The 23388-nt window shown below is 44.6% G+C and overlaps 3 protein-coding genes across 14 annotated transcripts in view; all 3 read left to right on the top strand.

The window, feature by feature from the left end:
* Positions 1–36: 36 nt before the first annotated feature.
* cdk20 (cyclin dependent kinase 20) lies at positions 37–5982 on the top strand. 4 transcript variants are annotated; one of them, XM_020614975.1, is made up of 9 exons: positions 37–116; positions 1001–1156; positions 1838–1951; positions 2131–2319; positions 2978–3099; positions 3487–3549; positions 4183–4306; positions 4710–4865; positions 5641–5982. In XM_020614975.1, the coding sequence occupies exons 2-9, from the start codon at positions 1082–1084 to the stop codon at positions 5830–5832; spliced, it is 1035 nt and encodes a 344-aa protein (XP_020470631.1). In that variant the 5' UTR covers positions 37–116; positions 1001–1081; the 3' UTR covers positions 5833–5982. The 4 variants fall into 4 exon arrangements, with proteins under 4 accessions (XP_020470631.1, XP_020470633.1, XP_020470630.1 ...); XM_020614977.1 differs by having other exon boundaries at positions 46–116; positions 1010–1156; XM_020614974.1 differs by lacking the exon at positions 37–116 and adding an exon at positions 407–712.
* Positions 5983–6277: 295 nt separating this feature from the next.
* LOC109968602 (GATA-binding factor 2) lies at positions 6278–9729 on the top strand. 2 transcript variants are annotated; one of them, XM_020614978.1, is made up of 6 exons: positions 6278–6520; positions 6801–6884; positions 7244–7511; positions 7600–7739; positions 8681–8806; positions 8924–9729. In XM_020614978.1, exons 2-6 carry the CDS (start codon positions 6846–6848, stop codon positions 9245–9247), a joined length of 897 nt encoding a protein of 298 aa, XP_020470634.1. In that variant the 5' UTR covers positions 6278–6520; positions 6801–6845; the 3' UTR covers positions 9248–9729. The 2 variants fall into 2 exon arrangements, with proteins under 2 accessions (XP_020470634.1, XP_020470635.1); XM_020614979.1 differs by having other exon boundaries at positions 6278–6884.
* Positions 9730–13325: 3596 nt separating this feature from the next.
* Positions 13326–23388, top strand: part of LOC109968598 (uncharacterized) — a 19385-nt gene continuing 9322 nt past the window's right edge. For 3 of the 8 annotated variants that reach the window (XR_002276128.1, XR_002276127.1, XR_002276129.1), the window contains exons 1-6: positions 15187–15982; positions 16208–16847; positions 17155–17293; positions 17646–17714; positions 17832–17882; positions 17963–18109. Coding sequence is in view for 5 of the 8 variants with exons in the window: in XM_020614966.1 (XP_020470622.1) it covers positions 15928–15982; positions 16208–16847; positions 17155–17293; positions 17646–17714; positions 17832–17882; positions 17963–18109 (1101 nt within the window). In the remaining 3 variants the exon portion in view is untranslated. Of the gene's footprint in view, positions 13500–15186; positions 15983–16207; positions 16848–17154; positions 17294–17645; positions 17715–17831; positions 17883–17962; positions 18110–23388 lie in introns of those variants that run through there. The other 5 variants (XM_020614966.1, XM_020614970.1, XM_020614969.1 and 2 more) reach the window with 5 other exon arrangements.

The raw sequence follows: 23388 nt of genomic DNA on the forward strand, positions 1-23388 counted from the left end.
ACCTTATTTCCAGATTTCAAAATAAAAGTGTTAAACCGCTGAAGCCACAGAATTAGGATAAATAGAAAAGAACTTCAGTTGACTGCGACGATCTTAATGTCAGCACTTTTGGGAAGGTTAGTTTCAAAATGTATGAGGTTGGTCATGTTAATTCATTTATTATATTATTTGGAATTATTGTTAAATACAGCTGGGAAGTAGTGACAAACTGTGATAAAAATGCGAATAAATTTCTGTACTTAATACCTAATAAGTTGTTTTCTGTCATTCTTCGACCGGTGACTGACAACGTGTGTAAAACCCAGTGTGTTTTACTCCTTAGACAGCAGGTGGACGGCAAACCTTTTAAACAGTAAAATGTAGTGTCTTTTAACCTGTTGGACTGATGAGTCTCGTCTACCTGCTCTGTTGCTGGACTCGTCACGTGATACAAACATGGCGGACAGCTGGCAGCTCCGTAGCTAACTCGTTTAAAATTAAGCGCTTCTTTAAAACTACCCTGCACGGGAACAAGAATGTATTTTATAGAAGACGCGAGTCTGTTTTATTTTAGTTTCTGTCGGACACATTTAGCGCGTCACCAGCAGCAGTATAAAGCTAACAACCCTTGTTGAATTTGTGGCTTAGCAAGTCCAGCTTAGCTAGCAGGTTACCAGGGTAACGACATCCAACAGTTAGCCCAGTTCAAGAGCTTCAGTTTTCTTTTCTACAGGTGGAGCTGCCTTTGAAACACGTTGTTTCTTTGTGGTTGTCCTGTATGCAGAATTAAAGCACACAATCATGTTTTTATACCAAAGGAATTGTTACATTTTGCTGAGGCCTCATTTTATAACTATGTGCTTTTCGGTTTCTACCATCATTAATTCAATGGGAGCTAAAACAAAGTGCCATACTGCTATTTTGTGTCACATAAACTATTTACTACTCACAACGCATACTGTTTCTATCAGTATTCCTGAGGACACCACTGTAATTGTCTAATACAACTTCTCCTGGACAGTTTTCTCAGGATAATTTTTGAGGTGTCACATAGACCCAGTTCAGCGTGGTCTGGTTCAGTGTCAGACCAGGTTCTGGTGTGATGGAGCAGTACAGTATCCTGGGTCGGATCGGAGAAGGAGCCCATGGTATTGTCTTTAAGGCCAAACACTTGGAGGTAACTCTGCACAACACTGTGTTTAGAGGTGAAAGTCAGTCAGTTACTAGCAAAGGATTTTAAACTTGTTTAGAGGTGAAAGTCAGTTACTAGCAAAGGATTTTAAACATGACAGAAGAACTGTCATGATTTTTGAATTGTTTCAGACATTTTCAAGCAAATATGCAAAAGCATCTTCTTCTTCCAGCTTCTGAAATGTGAGAATTTCCTGCTGTATGTTTGCATATGACAAAGACTCTGGTTGGACTGTTGCATTGGTAAGACAAACAAAACAAACAGTCTGAATACGTTGTGCAAGTCTTTGGGAAAATTCTGGGTATTTTTCTTTTTTTTCCCCTAATTTTGTAAATCACTAACATCATCAGCAGATTAATTGAAAATATATAACCATTATTCAGTCATGTCATGGGACCAGGATCTTTTACAGAAAAGAAAGAAAAACAAACAAAAGCGCAAACAGCATCAGACTTAGTCACAGATGCCACTAAACAGCCTCAGAGTTAAACCTTTACAATGGACCAGTGGGGAAGAACATTCACATGCTAGAATCCTCGGTCATTCTTTCAGGTTTAACTTCATTCTCTTGTCAATCCACACTTAATAAATCTGTGCACATGACTCCACGCATTGGTCTGTCAATAATGAATGCATTGCTTGTGATGATTTGGTGTTTTGTGTCAGACAGGAGAGACAGTGGCTCTGAAGAAAGTGGCTCTGCGGAGACTGGAGGATGGCATCCCCAACCAGGCTGTGAGGGAGATCAAGGCCCTGCAGGAGATTGAGGACAACCAACATGTGAGTATCAGAGTCCTGGTCTGGGTCTGGTAACCAAAGGGTGACTTACAAACAGGATGTGTAAAAAAGTGAGGGAGGCGAAGGCGACCTGTGTAGAGAGTCATACCAAACTTTGTGGGTGTTGGTTTGACCCTGGTCAGACTAACTTGCCATTCCTTCTTCCTCAACCTCCTCTTCAGGTGGTGAAGCTGAAGGACGTCTTCCCTCATGGTACAGGCTTCGTCCTGGTGTTTGACTTCATGCTCTCCGACCTCTCTGAGGTCATCAGGAACTCTGAGCAACCTCTGACCCCAGCTCAGGTCAAAGGTTACATGTTGATGCTACTGAAGGGCGTCGCCTTCCTGCACCAGAACAACGTCATGCACCGGGTGAGTGTGTTTGAGCTCTCTCCCTCAGCTGCTCCTGCTCTCCTCCCTCAGTAACTGTGGACGTTTACTGACAAACAGTGTGAGTGCACAAAACTGCCTGAAGTGAAGGTGAAGAAGGTCCGAGTTGTCAGTTTACACTCAAACCCTCCCCTGTGGTCACAAGCTTTGGTGTGACTGGTGGCCAAAATGAGATTCCTCAATAGGCTGGCAGGAGGAGGGGTGGGGAGCTCAGACACCCAGAGAGAGCTTGAAGAAGAGCCGGTGCTCCGTCATGTCAGAAGGAGCCAGTTGATCAGGATGCTTGTGTGTGACTCTGTATGGAAGTTTTCTGGACATGTCCCACTGTCAGGACTCACGCTCCCTATGGGGATGACAAGAGGCGGCAGAAGCTGCTGCTTTAGTCCTGGGACTGGCAGGTGAGAGGTGGCGTCTCAGTGAAACACCGTGCTGGAGAGTAACTAAGTACATTCCCTGAAGTACTGTACTTAAGAACAGTCCAAGTACTTCTTCATCACTGGTAAAACTACTCAGTGAAGGTTTAAATAACACATTTGGTTGGAGATTTGGTTTAGGGTCAGATTACAGCCAGTCTGCAGGAAGTGATGGAAAAATGACCGTGTGCATGTGTGTGTGTGTGTGTGTGTGTGTGTGTGTGTAGGACCTGAAGCCAGCGAACCTGCTCATCAGCTCTTCGGGTCATCTTAAGATCGCAGACTTTGGTCTGGCCCGACTGTTCAGCGAGCAGGGAGAGAGACTGTACAGCCACCAGGTGGCCACCAGGTGACGCCACGGGGTTTCAGTGTGTTCACTACAGAGGCAGCAACAAGAGGCAGACACAGAGCAACACTTCCAGCTTTAAACACACACAGGTGTTCATGGCATTAACACGACAACACAAGAATACATCACACTCAGAACAAAACCCAGCCAGACATGACAGGGCATCAGCGTGTGAGGCAGAACAACACCTGGACATGTGGCTCCTTGGTTTAGATAGTTTTACTGGTTTACTCCATGGTTGTGTCCAGTTTCACAACTTTGTTTGCTTACATTTCCTCTCATCATATAGCGTTTTCATAATTTGGTTGCACTGACTTGTGTTCTGTCAGTATAGTATCCTCTGTGGCCCTGTTGTGAAGCTACACAGTGCTGTGTGTGTGTGTTCAGGTGGTACAGAGCTCCTGAGCTGCTGTACGGAGCCAGAAAGTACGACGAGGGTGTCGACTTGTGGTAAGAATACTGCGACTCCTGCTCATCTTACTACTGAAAATACTCACAGTGCCACTAAATATCATTAAAATGTTTGCCAAAATGGGAAAAATATCCAGATATCAGTAACATCTCAGAAAACATTTATATTGATTATTAAAAATGTCTCACATTACCAATATAAAACAATTACTAGTTTCTGAAAAATATTTAAAAATCTGACCAAATTGAAAGAAAACGGAACAAAACCAGAAAACATGCAAGTATAATATTGCAGTAGAAAACAGAGAAATTTGGAACAAACGTGAAGCTATAACCGTGGAGACATCAGCTGGGTGGAGGAGGGGACCTCCATCAGCCCCTGCAGGCAGAGCAGGGCTGCAGGTTGGTTATGTTCACCACCAGTTCAAACAGTAAGCCTATGTCCCCGCCTCAGGCTTGTAGTTTCATTGTCTATTCTTTCTTGTGACTGTGTAACATCTGTCCAGGGATTACAATGACAGATCTTAGTCTTGAGGTCTTAGTGAACTCCAGTGTCGTACAGAAACATTTACTGTTGCTGATAAATCTGTGACTGAGCAATGTGGTGCAGAGCTCAGAGTGGAGCAGCAGGGGGCAGTCTGCAGCCACAGCTGTATTGTCTGTATCTTGCAGGGCGGTGGGCTGTGTTTTTGGGGAGCTGCTGAACTCTTCACCTCTGTTTCCTGGAGAGAACGACATCGAACAGCTGTGCTGTGTCCTCCGAGTGCTGGGAACACCGACGCGGGACAGCTGGCCTGTAAAACACACACACACACACACACACTCATTTTCTACACACGAGGCCTCATACATCTTCACAGGTGTCTGCACTGATGTCTATGCTCAGTGGTCAGTTTATTAGGAACACCTAGCCCAAACTAAGTCAGTCTAATCCAACAGTCCTATGTTTACAGAAGCTTATTGAGGCTGTTTAGGTAAAAAGAATAATGTTTGTGATTTCTAATTTAAAAACAAAGATGGGCTCAGCTTTGTTCTGATTGGCTGCTGATGTCTGATAACAGCTGCTGTCTGATTTAATGATGAGTGGAAACATTCAGTCTGGAGTTTTACTTGCTAATATCAAGCGTAATCCACCAGTGAGACATTTTCTAATACATGTAGGACTTTGACACTGTTTCTGTCTTCGCCTGTCTCTCCAGGAGATAGTGGAGTTACCAGATTACAATAAGATCACCTTTAAGGAGAATCCAGCAATTCCACTGGAGGAGATCGTCCCTGACACGTCCCCTCAGGCCCTTGACCTGCTCTACAAGTTCCTGGTGTATCCATCCAAACAGCGCTGCTCAGCCAGACAGGTAAGACAAAAAGGATTGGACTTCAGGTCTGCGTAATCCACAAGGAGGAGTTCCTCAGGGCCCAATCCGAGGTCCCCTCTTCTTTTCTGTTTCCCTGCTGTAGGAGGGTTGGTGCCCATCACATCTTGCCCAGGGGCACCCATTTGAGAGAGGAGTCGAGGAAGCTATTTTTGTCCCAATTGAGCACCCCTCTCTGAATAGGGGTGGTGGACTAAGACATCTACAACTTTGTGCTGAAACCTCTGCCTAAACATTTTCACACCAGGACAATAGGTGTTGTTCCACATGTGAGGGTTGAAAGACAGGTAACGACGCTCACCGATACCGGACTATAAAGACTTGGTCGTTAGAGGTCAAAGGACTGAAACGCCTCCCAGTGGGGTAAATATCTCCTGCTCACCACCAGGCGGACAGAACTGATGAAGCCTCTGAGAGGTGAAACATCTTCTACCTAAAACCAAGTCCAGATGATTTCTTCTACATTTTTCCAGCTTACTATGACCTGGATGACTGAGAATTTGCATGGACCAGGGACCCATTGTCTGTGGGTGTGGTTTAAACTAATCATGGCCACACAATGTACAGCTGTCATGTCACAGCGTCGCTGTTTAAGTATTTAACCCAGATTCTGGTTTCACTGTGACGCAGTTGCAGAGTTGAGCTTAAACTGTACGCAGCCTGAGCTAAGGTGAATCCGTCACTTAAACCCGACATCTGGGTTTTTTATTGATTGATGTACTGATAACGTCTGCCTGTCCTCTTGTCCTCTCTGCAGGCCCTCCTCCATCCATACTTCTTCTCTTCTCCGCTTCCCGCTCATCACTCCGAGCTGCCCATCCCTCAGAGGAGGGGCCGACCCCCCCGCCAGCGCCTGCAGGCTCCGCCCACTGATTTCTCTGTGGATCTGCCCCTGCAGAAAAGTGTGGTAGACCCCGTGCAGCTGCAGGGACATGCCTCCTGCCTCTGAACAAACTAAATGAACTGATAAATCATCACTGCTGATGTTCATTATACATATTGATCAGCAATTTATTTCCTGTTTCGTTGACATGTTTTCATTACTCTAACCTGCTGAAGCACTGTTAGTGGGAGTTTTAATAAAATTAACTGCAGCTCTCTGAGGTGTGGTTTCATGTCTTTGCTCTGTCCTCACATTCTTTAGCAGTGAAATGAAATTAGATAAAGACAATAACTAGAGGACAACCCAACAAGTGCACCCAAACCAGTAATTCATACAGGTGTTTCCTGTGTATCACCTGTCTGTACATAGCTTCGCAGTATGTCAGATAATCATAATGGCTTCTCAATAAGCTACATGTTCTCATCTGAAATCACCAACATATATTTATTTCTTTCAGCATACATGTTCAGGTTTGTGAAACCAGTTTGTGATTGTTACTGGGATACAACAAAACCCAGATCATGAGTGGGACATACAGGTCTGTCTAAACACACTCCTTAGCCATGGTGACCTTTGTCTTTTAGTCAAATAACCAAAAGAATTTAAAAGCAAATCTATAGTTTCTGAAGCTGAAAAAGTCCAACCCAAAGTCTTTCACCTCCCACACTTCGTCCTGCCCCTCCTCCTCCGTCACATCAGACTCTGTTCTTCATTCGGCACGAGACCAGAGACTTGGAGCTGCTCTTCAGCCTCTGTGGGTATCGTTATCAGTTCACCATTATCCGTTTAACCTCAGTGTTTATTATTCTGCCAGTTTTTTCTGCAGAAGCAGCAGCCTCAGAACAAGTAGCTGAGTTTGGTTTGGAAAATATTTTTCTGAGCTTACTTCATGTTAGAAAAATTGGGAGGGGGTTAAATCTGTCTTTAAATTGTCTTTTTTAACTAATTTCTTAATTGTGTCTTAGATACTAACAGAGTAGAGATCCTATGTGATGAGAGCTCTCACTCTGTCTCATTTTTACTCCGTCTCTCAGACACAGTGATGACGTTTGCAGCCATCTGATTGGTCATCTGCTGATATGACAGCTCAGTCTGAAGCTTCCAGGATCAACATAAAGGTCAGAGTCATGATATACTGTACGTTCATGCAGCCGCACTAGCTGACTGGTTTCTTCTTCAGGAAGTGTGAGGCCGCCTGTTTTCAACAAACACACACTCCACAGCCTGAGGGGCGGCCGTCACTTTGTACAGAGTCACTGGTCTCTGCTCTGGTCACGCTGTTCCAGCAGCTTCACTGCACAGGACATCATGTTGGGCTGCTTGTGACTTCCACACAGACCAGGAACAGGAGAGAAAGCATTGTACAACTGTTTTAAATTCCTAGTTTTAAAACCTTGCACTTTACCTGACAGGCATATGAACCAGTGAACCTTCTCTCTGGTTCCTTATGCAAAAAAATGTTCCATAATCTGTGCAGGTTGGCTCCGCCCCCTCACAAACTCTTTTCCAGTCTCCAAACCCAGCCCATGATGCCTGTCACCGGGTCACAAGTCCCTGTCTCTGGTTGGACGACTCAGGCCATCAGTCGCTGAGCTCAGATTCTATCCCACCTCCTCCTTCCCCATCCTTATATGGTAATCCTGCTCTGACCCCACCCTGCTCCTGCATCCTCTCTTCAACAGCTGGATGGGACAGTTACTATGGCAATGCTTACCCCTCCTGGGTACCTGGCAAACCGGTTCCAGGTGAGATATCTTGCTGTCTGTCTGAGCTGCATCTGTCTACTATGTGTTGCACAATGTTTCGTGTGTGTGTTTGCTTCTGTCTGTTCAGAACAGCGCGAGTGTGTTTGCTGCGGGACGAGCAGCGCCTCCCTGTGGAGAAGAGACGCCACTGGTCGTTACCTGTGCCACACCTGTAGCCTTCAACATAAACCCAACAACAGACCAGTGCTGAGGCCAAAGAGGAGAGCGGTGAGATATTAACACAGACCTGTATGCTGTTAGTACAGTAGCAGTCTGTGGTGGAGCCGTTTGTTCGCCAACAACCGCATGAAACAGTCAACTCACAAAAAAAGTTACAGAAAACAGTAGAGAGGTTTGGTCAGTACAGGAAATGTGATGTTAACGTCAAGGTGTGTTGAATTGTGGGTAAATGCGCCGTATATAGAGCATCACGCTCACTGTCCATCGTAGACATATACACTACATACATCTATAAGCCACTTTAAAACCAATAAACACCATCCCATACGGCTACATACAGTAGACAGACAGGACGGAAACGGATTCACCTGCAGCGTCTGTCATCTACCGACAGCTGCTAGCTAGTTAGTGATGCTAGCTAGTGAACAACACATCACTAGCTAGCATTAGCTCCCAAACCGAGAGCTGAGATCAGGGTGCAGTCAGTGGGATCTCTAGGTCTGCTACGAGTAGGCTACAGTCAGCTAAAGTTATCCATTCTGAAATTCCACAGTCAGTGAAATGAGATCTAAACGATTTAAGCAACTTTTTAGCCAAACAAAACAAGAATGAATGCAGGTAAATACAGCGTGTCTCCCAAAATGGTTACCCGACCCAACATTCAACACGGCGTGACGTTCCTTCACATTCTCTAGCAAGTCAGTACTTGGTGATTAACAATAATGAGATAAAATTGTGTATACTGTAATAATTTAACTGTTTCAAAGGACATTGTTTTGCACTGAGTACTTTAAAAACTTTGTCCATTTTCCTGATTACACATTTACCTAAGTAACATTGTCAGTGCAGCACTTTTACTTGTAGCTAGTGGAATAGCTCTAAAGTTAGCCCACAGCTAAGCTAACCCAGTCCAGAACCGGCCCTGGACACACTGACATGAGACTGAAGACTGAGAGCAGGAGGCTTTAATGCTGAATGAATGTTTCCAGACTGTGACTCGGAGAGCAGGGACTCAGTGTGTGAACTGTGAGACAGTAACCACCACCCTGTGGAGGAGAAACGCTGCAGGTCAACCCGTCTGCAACGCCTGCGGACTCTACTACAAACTGCACCGGGTACTACACTTCTGTCCACATACTGCTGTTGGTCTGTAGGTACTGCAGTAGGTACTACTACTGTACTGCACAGCACTCTGTTCCTCCCTACTAAAACAATCTCCGGCTGTGTTTCAGGTCAACCGGCCATTAACGATGAAGAGAGAAGAAATCCAAACCAGAAATCGCAAAGTGACCAATAAGAACAAGAAGCGCATAAGCGGTGCCAAATCAGAGACGGAGTGGTGTTGGCTGGCCTCTCCCACCGACGAGGCCATCCTTCATTCCTTCACACACCTGCCTCCTACTCCTCTTTGCAGCTGGCCTCGCTCTGCTGGACATGACCAGTCTCACTGGGAGTCGCCTGCTGGAACCATTTCTTGTCCGCGCGCAGAATCACGCGCCACACTGCGACCGGAGCGCAGCGCAGAAGTGCGGGGCGGAGGAATACACGGTTGTTGATCAGGAGCCAGTTACAGTGTATTAATGGCATGTGTCTAGAAACGTCACTGCTGCTGAAAACTGTTTTCGTCCTGTGTGTGAATGTCTTGGACCTTTTATTTCTGCAGACTCTGGTTCAGAACTATTACACCTTAACCTTTCGTGAACCGCCAGGCTGTAACTGTCCCTGACACTACTTCAGCAGTCAGCTGTTCTCATGTGCAGTCCCTGTGTAAAGATGCTTGGTCATGATTTTTTCAAATTTGTTTTTTCTGCAGTTTTTCCTTTTTTTAAATGCTTAATGCTTTTGGGAGTGAACTCACTGTTTTACACTTCTTTATTGTTCCCTCTCTCCTTCCTTCACTTAGAGGATTTAGACCTGTTTGTTTATATTTGTTATGGAGGAATTAATATCTCATTGGATTTTTTATAAAATTATTTCTCTGCATAATTTGTGTTGATTTGTCTCTACACAGATCTACAATTTAATAAAAAGTTGTTTACCAGAAGTTAAAATGTGTGTTTGCAGCTTCTTTAGCACTAAACACAACTAGCATATGACTGACTGACTGTTAGGTATCACAGATTTGACACCTTTAATGTCAGAATTTCACTTGATTTAGTCACTGGTTATTATACCTGTAAGCTATAATAATATGTATAATCCATTTCATGTATAATAAGAAATCTCCTGATAAACTTGTCCTGTGCACAGGTGCTGCACACACACAAATAACACAACAGAAGTACAACATTTCCATAAGTACCTGGCACAGAATTCTCCAAAAAATAAAAGTCAACCAGTAGAAGATAAAAGCCATATGTGCAAACGCAGCAGTGTCCATAAATCAAATACTAGCTAAAGCACCGATCTCTCTGTCAGTCACCCCTGCACATTAACTGAAAATAAATAGGTGAGCACCAGGTGTGTGGGCAATGTCAAAGGTAGGTGTGCAAATGAAATAAGAAAGGTTACTGCACTCACTGTCAGTCAACATTTCACATCAAACAATGTCAGGGACAGAGCAGAGCTGGAGGCACACATTTTAACTTCAAAACTACAAAATAAGCTCATCCCAGCTTTTTATGACATGGTTTAAATGATGCAGCCTGTGACTGTGTATGTCTGTGTGATTCCCCCCCAACCCCGTCCAGAGACCAGCAGCACCAGTGAACATGGTGTCCTCACTGTGATGTGTGTGAGTCCAAACCCTGGTCCTGCTCTGTGCCATAGACCTCCACCATTGTCCACAAGCTAATAGCCAGAGACTGACAGCGCAGCCGTAAGAGAGGCCTCAGCCTGTGAAAGAACATCATGTATTGAACGCAGACAGTGGAGACAGCATACCAGGACCACTGGTCTGAGTCTAGCCCGCCCTCACCCAGAGCCCCCTCAGGCTGCCTGCTGGAGGCCGATGTTGTGCAACGCAGGAGGCTTCTGGTTTTCCGGACCCAGAAAAAAAAGGCCAAGAGAGGAAAGGGGAGATGAACAAAGAGTGGTTAGTGGTCAGAGGTGGCCAGAGACTCTCTGCCTCTCTCTACCACTCTCTCTATCTCTCTGAGGCATCCGGGTGTTGATGGTGCTGAGCTGCTGATGGATGATTAGCAACCACAGCAGGTGCACGCACACACACACACACACACACACACACACACACACACGGCTATATATACACACAGGCAGTTTGTTTAGACGTTAGGGCTGTAACACAGTGAACAGTTGGTGATGTACAGTCGGACATGTCGACATCTTGTTCTCTCCTCTGAAGAGGCTTTAAATATACCACAACGCAGTCGGTCACACTATCCCTACATTCACATCTCAGGCCTTAACGCTTAGCTCTGATGTTTCAGTCAGATCTGACCTTGTTGTGTCGCTGCTTCCCGTCCTTGTGTGTCAGGGCCATGTACCTGGCTCCAGTGTGAACACTGCTCAGCTCCTAAACTGCCACACATGCACAGATGCAACTGAAATGTGAGCCACATGCACACAAGAATAACCACGAGGTCATGTGTGTGATGGTCAAATGGCCCAGTTTCCTCCCAAACTGCTCATTTGTAGGCCAGGTTACCAAAAGAACCAACTGGGCCCAGAGTACCAGCTGGGTTCAAGAAGCCCGGAGAATAAAGATATATGATATAATAAGTACAGTGGGGGTCAACAGGGGCCCAGCACAAATGTTCTGCCCCAGGTTGTCTAGGAAACTAACCCGGCCATGCTTTATCATTGTTGTGAGTGATCTTTTCTGACAGACTGACCAGTGCAGACAATGTAAAGTTTGTCCTGAGTGTGGCACCCCAGGAAAAGTCATGCACTCAGACACAGGGATGTTTAGGCTTGAATATGCACAGGAGCTTTCATGTGGCAGGCAGGGATGAACCCTGTGCTGCAGAGAGAAGCAGCTGTGACTGTTTTCAAACAAAGTGAACAAAACTCAACATCTGTACAGCACCGTAGGTGCCACTGTCTGTGGTTCTGCTGTGTCCTCGACCATCCTGGAACTAAACGTGGTCTCTGATACACATCCAAATTCAGGTATATAATGAGGTGCTGACTACAACAAACGCAACAACAGGAAGCACCGATTCACTGCTGCACCCATGTGGAGCAGAAGCAGAGCAACGTGCCAGTGTCATTTGATGTGAAATTACTCTGTAGATTATATGAATCATTATTCTGATGTGTACTCTGTGTCAGTACTGTGTTACACTGTTTTATAGTCATTCTGCCTTTCTTTCTCTCTGTGTTCCTTAATTTCATTTACAAGTTCACCTCTATCGTTCACACAGTGAGCTATATGTTTGTACTGTAAACACGTGTACCATGTAGTATTATTGAAGTATTGTAGGAGTTTCACATTAAGACAGGAAAACAAACAGTTTTTTTGGTAACTTTCTAACTCTGACTGGTCTGTTTGATGAATTTGAGGTTCATGCAGCCTCACAGCGGGTTGCCTTTTGCGCATGCTCAGTGGCTATGACGAGCCCGTAATGATGCTGCCTTCAGAGCCTCCTCGGAAATGTCCAACGTGTGAGATTACAAGTCTCAGTGGTGCTAGAAGTACTCAGACACTTTAAAAATTAAAATAAAATTAAATGAAAATGAATTATTATTAATTAAAATACATTATTATTATTCCAGAACTAACAATTTTATGTGTTAAGATTCACCTTTTGACGTGTAAACAAAATTTAACTAAACAAAACTAAAAACATTCAGTATTTATTTTTCTATGTAGTTGCTGTGCTGAAAAAACTTAGAAGAAAGCACATGTGGATGTAATTTTAGGTAGAAAGAATTTCACATCCCATCCAAGAGGCTTCATCGGTTCTGTCTGCTTGTAAGTCACAGAGTTGATGCTGCTGACAGTGGGTCTGAGTGGGGCTCCTTCCTTATGTATTTGGGTAGGCCATAAATTCAAGGGATGGTTTCCCCAGGGTATAGTCTGTGGCATAGTCGCCGGTCAATAGGCCAGAGAACGCCCTGTGGCAGACTCTGGTCCATCCGACGGGACAAAACACCCAGACATAAACAGAGTGATGTGGTGGAGTGTAATGACCTGGACATTGGTGAAACTAAGCAGCTGCTTCACAAACACATGGCCCAACACAGGAGGGCCAACTCCAGTGGACCAGAGTCAGCAGTCCGCCTCCACCTGAAGGACAAAGGACATTCTTTTGAGGACAGTGAAGTCCAGATCCTCTCCAGAGAACATCACTGGTTTAAGAGAGGAGTTAAGGAAGCTATTTTTGTAAAAATAAAACACCCCTCACTAAATAGGGGTGGTGGACTAAGACACAACTTGTCTTCCATCTACAACTCTGTGCTGAAACCTCTGTCTAAACATTTCCACCCCAATTCACACCAAGACAATAGGCATCGGTCCACATGTGAGGGTTCAAAGACAGGTAACAACGCTCACCAATACCAGACCCTAACAGTCATTAGGTGACATTGTTGGTCATGGAAGGACTGAAACACCCCCGGGAGATAAATACCTCCTGCTCACCACCAGTCAGACAGAATTGATGGAGCCGTTTTCTATCTAAAACTATGTCCTGTACCCTGGATGACTGAGAATTTGCACGGACGTGTAGTTGCTGTGTTCTCCGACGCTCGACACGGTCGGTGAAGGCGGCAGCACGGAGCAGAGGCGGAGCACCGGAGGAGCTCGCGCTGCGGCCACGCCGAAAATAAGAGCTGCATTAATTTATAATAACGGTTAAATGAGACGTAAGCGGAGCGGCGGGAAAACAGCGAAGGGGCACACAGGTGAGGCCGGACGGACACCGCGCCAGGAGCACCGGAGGAGGACTCCTGGTTTAGCGCTGAGCGCTCCAGAGAGGAGGCAAACATGTCCGCCCACTGCGTGTGTGTTGTGATGGGATCCGAGTTAAAGGGGCATTCGGCATTTTAGTGTAGTCCGGTTCAGTCCGTCCCGCTGGTCTCTGTAGTCCATTAAACCGTGAAATCACCGCTCTACTATTCATACCAACACGCAGACCCCGCTGTCACAATCCGACTACATATCCCAGCATGCTTTGTGCTGCCAGGGTCTCTCGGGGACGTAGTTGGCTTCGGTTTTTGCCGAGTTCAACTCATAACATTTAAACTGTAATTACAAGCAGCAGAGTGGGAAAACCATTCACAGCAGCTTCTGACCTGTAATAGTAAGTCAGAGATTTGGGGAGTTTTGGGGAGAACCTGTGCTGCAGTCTTGACAGGAAGTGCTTAGTATTACCTGGAAGTCGTTAACCTTGGCATGGGCGGGGTTAGGGGTTTGGGCTAATCCAGTTTGTAGCCGAGGTTGACAATCCTCTGTCAGATATCTGACAGTGATGATATCTCAGAGGGACATTCACAGCCGGAAGCTACACCCAAATGAAAGCCACTTTAGGATGTTTGGATCTGGTTTCACTCAGCAACAAACTGCTACAAACACATTTATTCTGTTTACCTGCTGTGACTACGGCTTAGCATCAAAACAAACACCTTGGCTGAAAAGTTGCTTAAATCGTTTAGATGTCATTTCACTGACTGCGGTAATTCAGTATTGATAACCTTAGCTGACTGTAGCTAACTCGTAGCAGACCTAGAGCCACTGACGAGGAGCTAATGCTAGCTAGCAGCCCTCGGCAGATGACACAAACACTGTAGATGAATCAGTTTCTTCATATTATAAAGAATCTTGTCCTGTTCTTCCTGTTTTGCCTACATTTAGCCCCAGATGTATCAATGTAAATTCAGGTCAGCATCAGTTTCTCTAAGGTAGACTTGCTGTATTTCAGACATGAAGGTGTTCTGGACTCTTGACCTTTTTGTTTAACTTTTTAAAACTAAATGCTTCTAGATCATGAACCACATACCGTATATATGTGTCATCACTGTTCTCTCCATTTCTCTTCTGAACAGCCAACAGGCATCTATTTCATTGGACAGAAGCGAGTTTTCACTGTTCACCCGCGGCCACATGAACAGGGTGGGTGGGTAAGAGTCTGTGACATGAGAGTTCAGGGTGAGGAAGAGCACATGTGGGCTAAATACCATTCATCATGATCTACCTCAGTTATAAAGTTAGCAAGCGTATCTGTACTTGGTCAACCATCGCAAATGACCACAGCCACATCACCACACTGAGGCAGAACTGACATTTCACCTCTGTCCTGCGCCACAGATCAGCAAATGAATAATCAGTTGTTACACTTTAAACCATATTCAATTAGATTTAATGGAAAATATGAAATTTAACCTGCATGTGTCCACATTATGGTGAGCGCTCACGGTGGTTTGACACCTTGCCTCTGTAGTTTTCTAAAATGATTTCTCTCAAATTTTTGGTCAGATTGATTTTGGCTCATCAGACACTCCTCCAGCAGTGTTCGAAATACAGAGTCTCTGTTAAAACATCATTAATCAGTGACATTTGAAAAAAAACAGAAGGCCTTTTGGTTGGTTTTCCTGTTTTTTTTTAGGACATTTTAGGATCCAGACATTCCTCAAACCAACTAGATACATATTCAGTCCACTGGCTGATACAAAGATGAACGTATTTCCTGAACAAAGATGGTGGCCCACCAACTGCTTGGATAGAAAACTTGTGAAAGTTTTTTAAAAAGATCAGTTTTTTCCAGATGGCTCAAAGAATCTTGTTGAAATATAAAGATAGCTTCAGAAGAACAGGAAGTGGTTTTAAAAGACCTGGGTTTTTCAAACGCCACTGGCTAATTATCTGTTAGAGAAACTGATGTTTCCTCTGTAACTTGAATTCTTGACAGTATTAATTATGGTTAATTACACAAGTTTAAGGGAAGCTTGAGCTTGCATGCTTAGACTAAAGGAGTGTATGCTCAACAGCTCAAAATGTGCATAAACTCACAAAAATAGGCAACCAAAATGTTTTCAAAAACAGGAGCACTAATGACAAGTATAAGGGTTTAATTAAGAGTCTAGTCAAACTGCCGGTGCTGCTACATGTGGAAACAGCTTTAGAGGCCAAACGTTTGAGCCATTCTCTAATTTTCTTTGGTATGAAACTTTCTGTTTCCAGGCTCAGCTCATTAGCAAGCAGCTTCGTTAACCTCAGACAAGTTAACGAACTCTATTCGAGCTGAATATTAACATGGACTCAGAGGCCACGCTCACACATTGCAGGACTCGTCGTCATTGGCTGTTGTAGCAGAGAGGCTGACCTAAACCTGAGATGGGCGAGGTGCACTTGGATGAGCTGGATCTAGGGGCGGGGTTTGAGTTGGAAGGTAAGATGGCGGGATGAGGAGAGGAGGTGCAGTCGAATTCAGAAACAGTTCAACTTCAGACTAAAGTAAAATAAAATGAAACTCAGGAGGGTGGTTCAACGGTTAACTGCCCTGTATGGGATCCCACACTGAAAGACACACAATGACCCAGTGTCTGTAGTGGGTCTGCGTCTCTTTGTAGTAGTTGTTTTTGTTAGACATCTGACCTGGGATCTGTTTGTACAGCAGAGAAACAAGGATGTCCTGAGGTGGAGGAAAAGGAGCTCCGTACATATTGTAAGCCACAGAGAACTCCAACCAAGGGGGACATTAGCATCACTGGAGCAGTTACCATGGAAACCAGGGGGTTGGAGGAGGAAAAACTGCCAAAGAAGATGGAAGAGGAGGAGGTGCAGAGATGGAGGGAGCTGTTCCCTGAAATAAAGAAATGCATGATTGTGGTGGTTCGTCACAAATTCGACAAACTCAATGTGCTGAAGCAGAAACAAGAGGAGGAGGAGGTGAGGTCACATGACCCAGAGCCAGTCTCTGACTGGATGGAGCCGTTGGAACCAGGCGATGACAGCAGCAGCTGTGGCAGATTGAAGAGATTTGTGAAAAAGGTGGAGGTCAAAGTTAAGGCAAATCACGTCCCTGTTAACAGGCCCAGGAGACCCTGTGGCCGGCACAGAGGGTCTGCTGTGCTGAAGCTGAGACAGAGCTGTGATGTCATCAGCGTAAACCCCACCCACCGTCAGCGGCACCTCCACAAGCGCACTAAGGAAAACAACAACATAATCGATCCATCAGAGACTGACCACAACTATAGCCTCAACAACAAATTGCCAGACAGTCCGGAGGGCGGCAGCCAATCACAGGGTGCCAGGTAAGAGGGGGAGGAGCCAGGTAAGAGGGCTGCAAAGAGTTTAATTTAAAAAATATATTTATTAGTTTTCTTATCAGATATTTAAGTGTTTTAATAATGATCTTTTATAGACGAGCTGTCATGACATTTTAGTAAATATATAAATTAATTAATGAAATGTTTAACCAGTATAACCAGTAGAACTTTATTACATTACCATCTTTTCACACACTATTACAACTTTATTCTAAAACGTCTGAGTCTGGTCTCAGTCCTGCTTGTTTACTCAGTCTGATGTGAGACTCTTCTTCTCTTGTTTCTGCTGCAGTCTGTCTTCCTGTGGACACGAAGCTGGAGACTCCAGCAGCTGCTCGACAGGCCCTGCTGTCTGTCCTCCTCCTCTCTGTGCTAATAACACTGTTTTTCTTGCAGAGAAGAAGAATCCTCCTCCTATAGTGTTTAAAAAGGTAAGACTCGCCTGCCTGTTCACTCCATGTTCACTGTTTCCACTGGCGGAGTAGTAATACTGTACGGTACATACTGTATGCCTTCAGTCACACGTTCTAGGGCAGGATACAGTTGTTCAGCCTTATTTTGTCCTTTCCATCAACAGGTAAAAATATTGACAGTGTTTCCATCTGAGGAATGTGGGTGCTGTTCATAAAGTGGGGGTGTTTAAAAAAATCAAACAGGAAGTGTGTGTGACCACATTAACAACATAAAGCACAGTATTTTAATAGTATTACTAAACTAAATGAAGTAACACTGGCTATCTCTGCCCACCTGATCTCAGCACTGTTGCATGCTGGCTCTCTGCAGGTCGGGGGGGATCAGTGGGTGCTGAGGAGGTCAGAGGTCAAAAAACAAGAAGAGGAGGGGGACAAAAAGGTGAGAACAGACACTTCAGTGACTGAGCTAACATGATTAAATCCTGCAGAGTTTAACCAGTCGTATGTGCTCTGCTCTGCCATGTGACCTGCTGCGGGCCTGTGACTGGTCCACCAGATGAAGACAAAGAATGAAAACCTGCCACCACACATGCAGGCACTATGTCCAGTGAGTGTGTCTCTCTCTCTCTCACACACACACACACACACCAACCAGCAGTGAGCCCTGACCTCTTTGTGTCTGTGCAGCAGAGGAAGCGTCGGACAGCCTGTAGGCAGTGCGAAGCCTGTCTCAGGGAGGACTGTGGGAAGTGTACTTTCTGCCGGGATAAAAAGAAGTTTGGTGGTCCAGAGAGGATGAAGCAAAAGTGTCGCTTAAGAACGTGTCTGGTTATGGTGAGTCTGTTGGTCCTGTGGACAGGTGTGGACAAGTGCGTCTTGTATCCGAAAAACACAACACAGCATGCACACATCTCCTAACACCACATCTGCTGCTCCACATCGGTCCAGCTGCGGGTGCTGGTTGAAGGTATAACAGAAGCTCCACTGATGGTTTTATCACTTCATGTGAAGAGTCTATTCTCCTTCATGGAACTGAGAAGAATGATCTGACTCTGACAAGATAAATATTAAATAGCTTTTTTATTCAAACACTTTAGAAACCGATTCTGTCCTTTAAAATCAAACAGAAACCATCTAAATAAAATCAGGGTCTACATGTTTGTGAATTTAATGTCATAATTGTAATTTTCCCCTAAGCTCCTGAATGTGCATTTTGTTATACCTGATGACAAATCCAGTGTCAAACCGGTCCCCTGAGCTCCATTGCACTATCACACTGTTAAATTCACAGAAATATAAATAGATGGTGCCACTGCTTAAATACACAAGCTGGGGACTGATCACCCACAGCTGGGTCATCCAGGTGAGGGTGTCTGATGTTTCGAGACGTCCAGTGACCCCGGGATACATCACTGATGATGTGTCTGAGTGCATTGTAAGGTGTATTTTGATAAATCACATCATCTGATAAAGCCTGTGACAGTTAGGTGAGATGCAAGTGGAACCAGGCCAGGTAGTATCCTACAGTGCCCGGAATCTTTGTGAACCTGAAACTCCAGCCCCAAGCAGGTCGTCTGAGGTCACCCTGAGGAAAAAGCTCATCTCGCTGCACGGGGCAGAGAGCCATAGATGCCCTCTTAGAATTTTTGGAAAATGTGCTGCTTCTAAAGTAGACCCTTTCAACTCCTCCAGGCAGCTGCTGGGTCAGAGAAGCAGTGGCATATTGTCATGCCCCATAGAGCAAGTCAACCAGCATCTCCACAATATGCTTTCAGACATTGAGAGAGAAGTTGGTTTGGGGGACTGAAAACCCCTGGATGAAGTTTGATTGTGATGAGCCCAGCTTCAGAGAAGTTCAAGAGATCATCAAAGCATCAAGAACCAGCTCAGCATCAGGGCCTGCTGGAGTACCCTACAAAGTCTGTAAAGGATGTCCCATCCTCCTGCAATGCCAACTGATCTTGAGAATAATACAGTATTGTTCAAAATAATAGCAGTACAATGTGACTAACCAGAATAATCCAGGTTTTTAGTATATTTTTTTATTGCTACATGGCAAACAAGTTACCAGTAGGTGCAGTAGATTCTCAGAAAGCAAACAAGACCCAGCATTCATGATATGCACGCTCTTAAGGCTGTGCAATTGGGCAATTAGTTGAAAGGGGTGTGTTCAAAAAAATAGCAGTGTTAATGGACAGCACCTAAGTTAAATATATGAGTGTCACAGCAAAGGGTCTGAATACTTATGACCATGTGATATTTCAGTTTTTCTTTTTTTAATAAATCTGCAAAAATATCAATAATTCTGTGTTTTTCTGTCAATATGGGGTGCTGTGTGTACATTAATGAGGAAAAAAATGAACTTAAATGATTTTAGCATATGGCTGCAATATAACAAAGAGCGAAAAATTTAAGGGGGTCTGAATACTTTCCGTACCCACTGTATATCTCCAAAAATTTTGAACTGTTGCTTTAGAATCGCTACTTTGATCTGATTATCACCTCTCCCGCATGGTGGTGTGTGCCTCAGAACGTTATATAGAGACAGTGATGCCATCAGATACTAGCAAGATTATGGACCCGTCATTAAGTAAAATAGTTTATTTGTTCATTCTTTATATTCTTATTAACCTGCTATCCCTTTATATCCCAACTCTTGTCACCCATCATCCACCATTTCCTGTCTCATCCATTGCCTCCAGTTCCACCCGTAGCCCTAGTGAGGGGAAGCCAACCTTTCACAGGAGAAGGTATTAATAAATCACATTAATTAGATCATGTGTTTTTAAGATTGGCTTGTTGCTATTGTGACATGCATAACAAAATTTAAGTGGGTGTAGCCATTTTATGTGTGCTTGCTGAACTACTGCTGCATTGTGCTCCACCCCTGCAGGCTACTGTTGCTATCTTTTCATTTGTCAGAATGTCCAAGAAATACTGTGGCAAATAGATGGTTGAGACACATTGGTTTTTTGTATTGAACTTATAACAAGCAGCCGTGTAGACACACAGAAAGAGGGGAGTTTAGTTCTTCCGGCTCAGAGGACTGGATTGGCCAGATTTTGAGAACTTTTTTGTTTGTTTTGTTTTGTTTTTTGTGTAGTAAGTTCCTGTAGGGAATATTTCAAAGCCGTTCCTGTAAAGATATCCGAGGAGTTTTGAATTTAGTCCCAGAGCAGACAGTGTGCCACAGCAGTAAAAGCAGTATTGAGGCTGTTCTGGTGTTAGGCACAATTGTTCTTGATGTAGGAAGAATGGCTCTGTTGAGTGAAAAACTGCACTTTGACTTAGACAAAGTAGAAAGGATGGTGGAAGCAGTAATGAAGAAGGAGTTTGCATCATTCATGATTCACTGATCTTGATTGTAGAGAGGAGAGATGTTTCAGTTCTTTAGACTGATCCAGTTCCTCACCCTGGATCAGAGAGCAGGAGCTTCAAGTTACAATACATTGCTTGTTCCACTCTACTCTGTGCCAGTGGATTCTATTAGGTATGGAAGTGATTGCTTAAATATTTTCACCTGACTCTTCTGTAATATTTTGATGTCAAGCTGACATATACATAACTGACATTATACATAAATTCTTAGTACTGGTAATTCTTGACAGCTTTACAGCTAATGTGAGACAGTTAGTGGATTTCTAAGGCTGGTACATTGTTTATCAGGGAGGTAAAAAAAAAACAGTTTAAACAATTTATCAGTTTCAGTTTGATATAATTATTTTTTTTATTTTTAGTCATTAAATTTGGTTAAGGAAGAATTTAGATCAAGATACACTATGTTCTGAGCAGGCATTTAACAGCACCTGCTCTTGTAAACAGACTAAATGACCTAAAGCAGTGGTCCCCAACCCCCGGGCCGCGGACCGGTACCGGTCCGTGGATCAATTGGTACCGGGCCGCACAAGAAATCATTAATTATTTCCGTTTTATTTATTATCTGAGTCTGAACGATCTTTTATTTTGAAAAATGACCGCATTCTCTCGGTTACATCTCGCTCACTTGAGCTCCAAAACTGGCTTACTTGTGGACATATTCAGCCTGCTTAATGAACTCAATCTGTCACTTCAGGGGAAAATGACAACTGTCTTCAAGTTGGCAGATAAAGTAGTTGCATTTAAAGCCAAACTGGATTTGTGGGGACGGCGCGTCAACGGAGGCATTTTGGACATGTTTCAAACATTAGCGGGGATTTTGGGTGAGACTGAGCCTGAGCCTTCATTCTCCCAGCTGGTGCACGATCACCTGTCTTTGCTTTTAAAAGAGTTCGAGCGCTACTTCCCAACCACAAAGGACCCACGAACTGCCAAGGAATGGATCCGCAACCCATTTGTCAACAAACCAGGTGAATCCAGCATGTCTGTGCAAGAAGAAGATCAACTGCTGGAGATCGCAAATGACGGCGGCTTTAAAAGTATGTTCGAGACAACAACTCTGTCGGTGTTCTGGATTAAAGTCATGGAATACCCTGAGATCGCAAACCACAGCACTGAAACGAGTGCTGGGGCTCAGGGCTCCCATTGATTTAGCGTTATGGGGAGTTAAAAATTTCAATACAGTGGATTCACGTTTATTATTATATTAACAATATAAACAATCTACGTCATGCACCCAAGAGAGTTTCTGCATTGCTGTATTACAGAGAGTCCAGTGACCCTAAAATGTCTGGTGCAGGGATTGGGGTGAAGGCTGGGAAGAAGTGGAGTGTGAGGGTGGCTGTGGAGACACAAGGAGCTAGTGGGCAATGTGGCATCAGGAAGGCCAAGGGTTGGAAAGTTGCCCTGCAAGTCAGCTGAAGTGTCTAGGAGACAAAGGAAGGTGCTGGTTGATCCAGCAGGAAGTGAGAGCATCTGTGGAGGAACAGCATGCTACCACAGCTGGGAATGCATCAGCAAGGTGCTTGGATATAGTGTGACTAGGTACTGGACTGGAAGATACCTTGGTTGAATTTGTGGAGCACTGTAGCCCCCTGCATCAAGATCTTTGTGAAGTCTGTATATGATGTGCTCCTGACTCCATCAAACCTTTTCTGCTGGGGTTTGGTAGAGGCTTCTTACAGCCCCCTGTGTCTCTGGGTGAGTTCAGTTGAGCATATCCTCTGTTGCTCCCCAAAAGCCTTGAGAGAAGGACGCTATTGTTGGTGACATGACGTGGTGCTACAGTTACTAGCTGAAAGGATTGGCTCAGCCATTGTCCAATACAAACTGTTTAAACCAGTGCAGAAGGGAATCCATGTTATGAAGGCTGGTGAGAAGCCCAAGATGCACCAGAGGTGCTTCTGGCAACAGCTAAAGACTGCAGCTGATGGCTGACCTGTTTAAGCATCTCTAGTTCCCTGAGTCCATTATGAAGACCACTCTGAGACCTGAAATCATCCTCTTCCTGTCAGAAACATCAAGGCAGGTGGTTTTGATGGAGCTTACCGTCCCATGGAAAGACAGAATAGAGGAAGCCACAGAAAGAAAGCACACCAGGTACGCTGACCTGGTTGAGGATTGCCGCAGGCAGGGGTGGAGGATGTGGTGCCTGCCTACAGAAGTGGGCTGCAGAGGATTTGCTGGCCAACTGGGATGGGGTCTCAGGCTGGCTCTGCCTGAGGAATACCGAGCTGTGCATGAATGTTACTCAGACACAGGCTGGGGAATGATCATCCCCAGCTGGGTCACCTGGGCTAGGGTGTCTGATGTTTGGAAACCTGAAACACCCGATGACCCCAGGATACTGTACATCACTGATGATGTGTCTGAGCACATTGTAAGGTATGTTTGGATAAATAAAACAGAATAGAGCAGAACAGGGTAAAGAAAAGTAGAACGGAATAGAAAAACTGTAGACAAGTGACATAGAACCTGACTGTTTATCCAGGGCTTCTGGTTGGGGAACCTCTTGACTTGTATGGTGGGCACAATGTTGTCGATGCAGGTACTAATGTATCCAGTCACATACTCAGCATAATCCTGTACATTGACAGAAAAGTCCTCTGAGGTGGCTGCAGCTTTAAACACATCCCAGTCTGTCACCCAGACATTGTGCCCACCATACAAGTCAGGAGGTTCCCCAACCAGAAGCCCTGGATAAACAGTCAGGTATGCCACATGCTGCGTGCTCGCTA

This window comes from Monopterus albus, unplaced genomic scaffold, assembly GCF_001952655.1.
Source record: "Monopterus albus unplaced genomic scaffold, M_albus_1.0 scaffold155.1, whole genome shotgun sequence".
Taxonomy (NCBI): Eukaryota; Metazoa; Chordata; class Actinopteri; order Synbranchiformes; family Synbranchidae; genus Monopterus; species Monopterus albus.